Source organism: Cyprinodon variegatus, unplaced genomic scaffold (assembly GCF_000732505.1).
Source record: "Cyprinodon variegatus isolate N-32 unplaced genomic scaffold, C_variegatus-1.0 Scaffold1679, whole genome shotgun sequence".
In the NCBI taxonomy this organism is placed as follows: Eukaryota; Metazoa; Chordata; class Actinopteri; order Cyprinodontiformes; family Cyprinodontidae; genus Cyprinodon; species Cyprinodon variegatus.
In genome coordinates this window covers 61,847-64,334 of record NW_015152132.1, presented here as the reverse complement: position 1 = coordinate 64,334, position 2,488 = coordinate 61,847, and the positions used below count along the sequence as shown (strand labels likewise).

Sequence of the window (2,488 nt, the reverse complement as noted above, 5' to 3'; positions counted from 1 at the left end):
GTCAGCCAGAGCGCTCTGTGTCCTTAAATGGTGGATAGCTAACCACAGTGAAATGGAAAATCTGAAACAATTAATCGGATGAATTCATCCATCCATCCATTTTCTGACACGCTTAATCCCAAATGGGGTCATGAGGGGTGCTGGTGTCTATCTCCAGCTGTCTACAGGCGAGAGGCGGGGTCCACCCTGGACAGGTCGACAGTCCATCGCAGGGAAACACCGAGACAAACAACCATTCACACCTAGGAGGATTTAGAGAAGCCAATCAACCTAGCAGTCATGTTTTTGGACTGTGGGAGGAAGCCGGAGTACCCAGAGAGAACCCACGCATGCTCAGGGAGAACACGCAAACTCAAGCATCTCATTGCATGCATGGAAATCAAACTCAAAACCTTCTTGCTACAAGGCAGCAGAGCTACCCACCGCCCCACTGAGCAGCCTCTTAATCGGATTAATCGATTATTGTAATAATCTAGTGATCGATTCATTGTTAACTAGAGTATAGAGACTCTAAAACATGCCTTTTTCATTTTATTTATTTATTTATTTATTTTTCCTACTTGCTTTGATTCTATTTTATTTTCCTGTATTTTAATCACGTAAAGCACTTTGCATTGTCTTTGTACTGAATTGTGCTATACAGATAAATCTGCCTTGCCTTTAGCTGACAGAACGACCCGCTTAGAGCAGGAATTAAACCAAGGTTGTAAAAACATTTTAAACATTTTGCATTTAAGTTTTAAAAAAGTATCATCTTTTGATTTGCTCTATCCAAAACTCTTCAAGTGGAAAAGTTTGAGTTTCACCTGTTTGAGTTTGTAAAAAATATTCTTTAAAAAAAAACCTTTAGCTATCCTATTATCAATCAATTAATCTAAAAAGTAATCCACAGTTTAATCGATTTGCAAAATAATTGTGACATGCAGCCCTAATCTACTGTCTCCACCTGCTGATCCAGAGATTGGATGCAATCAGCTGGTTGATCTGACTGAACTAGATCTATAAAGTCAAATGTGTTATAAACTGGGTCTACAGTCACTGTCACTTAGGAAATCTGCATCCTGTCAAATGTCAGATGGAATTAATCAATTATATTTTGAAATTTAAAAAGTCAAATAGCTCCTTTAAAAAAATATTATTTCTAGAGGGAAAAAGACATCATTAATTTATTAATTTATATTTATATTTGTTTTCCTTAAATTTAATCTGAAAATGTTTTCATGTTCAGTCATATTTCAATTTTTGCCAACATTGTCTGAATAAAAATAAAAAAAGAAAATTGAAAAGAAAATCTCTGAATCCAGAAAAGTTTCCAGAAGTTAGGAGACGTGAAGAATCTGAGCTTTCATGCATCTGAGTCGGCTCTGAAACAGAACCAGAACCTGCTGGAGAACCGTGTAAACAAACCTGCGGTAGCAGCAGCCTCTGATGGAGGGAGAGTAGCCGGGAGCGAGGCGGAGAGGTCAGAGGTCACATCCTGGATCAGAGGGTCACTGCTGGCTGGTGAAGACTGGAGAACCTTCAGCGGGTCTGTCAGAACAGAAACATCTCAGCCCATCTGCTCACAGAAAGTGGACTCAATCATCTCAGCTAAACTTTGCATCTAACAGCAAGTTAATGGTTCTGGAACGCTGAACCAGAACTCCAGATCGGACCTGATGTATGCGTGTTTGCAGCTTCAGAGGGACCGGTCCGTTCAGATGAATCAGCGGCGTTTTCCAGAGGTGGCGCCATGGTAGAACCTGCAGAAAAAGGTTCTGGTTGGACCTTCTGAACCTTAGCGTCAGTCAGCATGGAACCACAGAGACCAGAACCGAAACCAGACCAAAGAAACGGGCCGTGGTTCTGACCCACTGGCAAAGACCTTCTACATCTCTGAAGACTCAGAGGACCCAGTTGCCATGGAAACAATCACTTCATCTGAGCCGGGCTGTTTCCGGTTCTACCTCTGAAATCGTTCAGTTTACCATCACATACCTGGACTCCCTGTGGTGCTGATGATGTCATAGGGCGTGGTCACGTTATCTGTGGGGGCAGAGTCAGCGGCAGGCGTCCATGATGGAAGAACTGCAACTCTCAGCATTTCTGTCTGAAAAAGTAAAAAAAAAAAAAAAACGAGATGAAGATGAGCAGAAAACCCGACTGCAGGCTGAGGAGGAAACGCGAAAAGGTTCTGGACGAAAGAACCTCCAGCAGTCCCTAAAGTTCCCCTCAGAACATCCAGAATCATCTGCTTTTCGGTGAAACCTGCAGAAAAATGTTTTAATGGAAGAAGAAGGCATTAAAGGAAAAGTCCGGTCAGCAAAGAATAATCAACGGATCATTATTTATGCCTAAAACAAATTTGTTTGCGTGATTTAATGGATTTAGCGTTAATCACTGAGTCCTGGAGCGGCCATTTTTGCCCAAATATAGTAGCCCCTCCCTCCTGCCATCTTCCAGCAGTGACGTCACGGTGCGGTAAGCCTAGCGCCATTCTCCCCGCTTT

General features: G+C 42.2%; 1 protein-coding gene across 3 annotated transcripts in view; it reads right to left on the bottom strand.

The window, feature by feature from the left end:
• Positions 1-2,488, bottom strand: part of LOC107104287 (dyslexia-associated protein KIAA0319 homolog) — a 19,596-nt gene that overhangs the window by 12,202 nt on the left and 4,906 nt on the right. For all 3 annotated transcript variants that reach the window (XM_015404260.1, XM_015404259.1, XM_015404258.1), the window contains exons 4-6: positions 1,978-2,089; positions 1,656-1,742; positions 1,408-1,530 (exon numbers count right to left, since the gene is read on the bottom strand). In XM_015404260.1, coding sequence (XP_015259746.1) covers positions 1,408-1,530; positions 1,656-1,742; positions 1,978-2,089 — 322 coding nt within the window. The remainder of the gene's footprint in view (positions 1-1,407; positions 1,531-1,655; positions 1,743-1,977; positions 2,090-2,488) is intronic.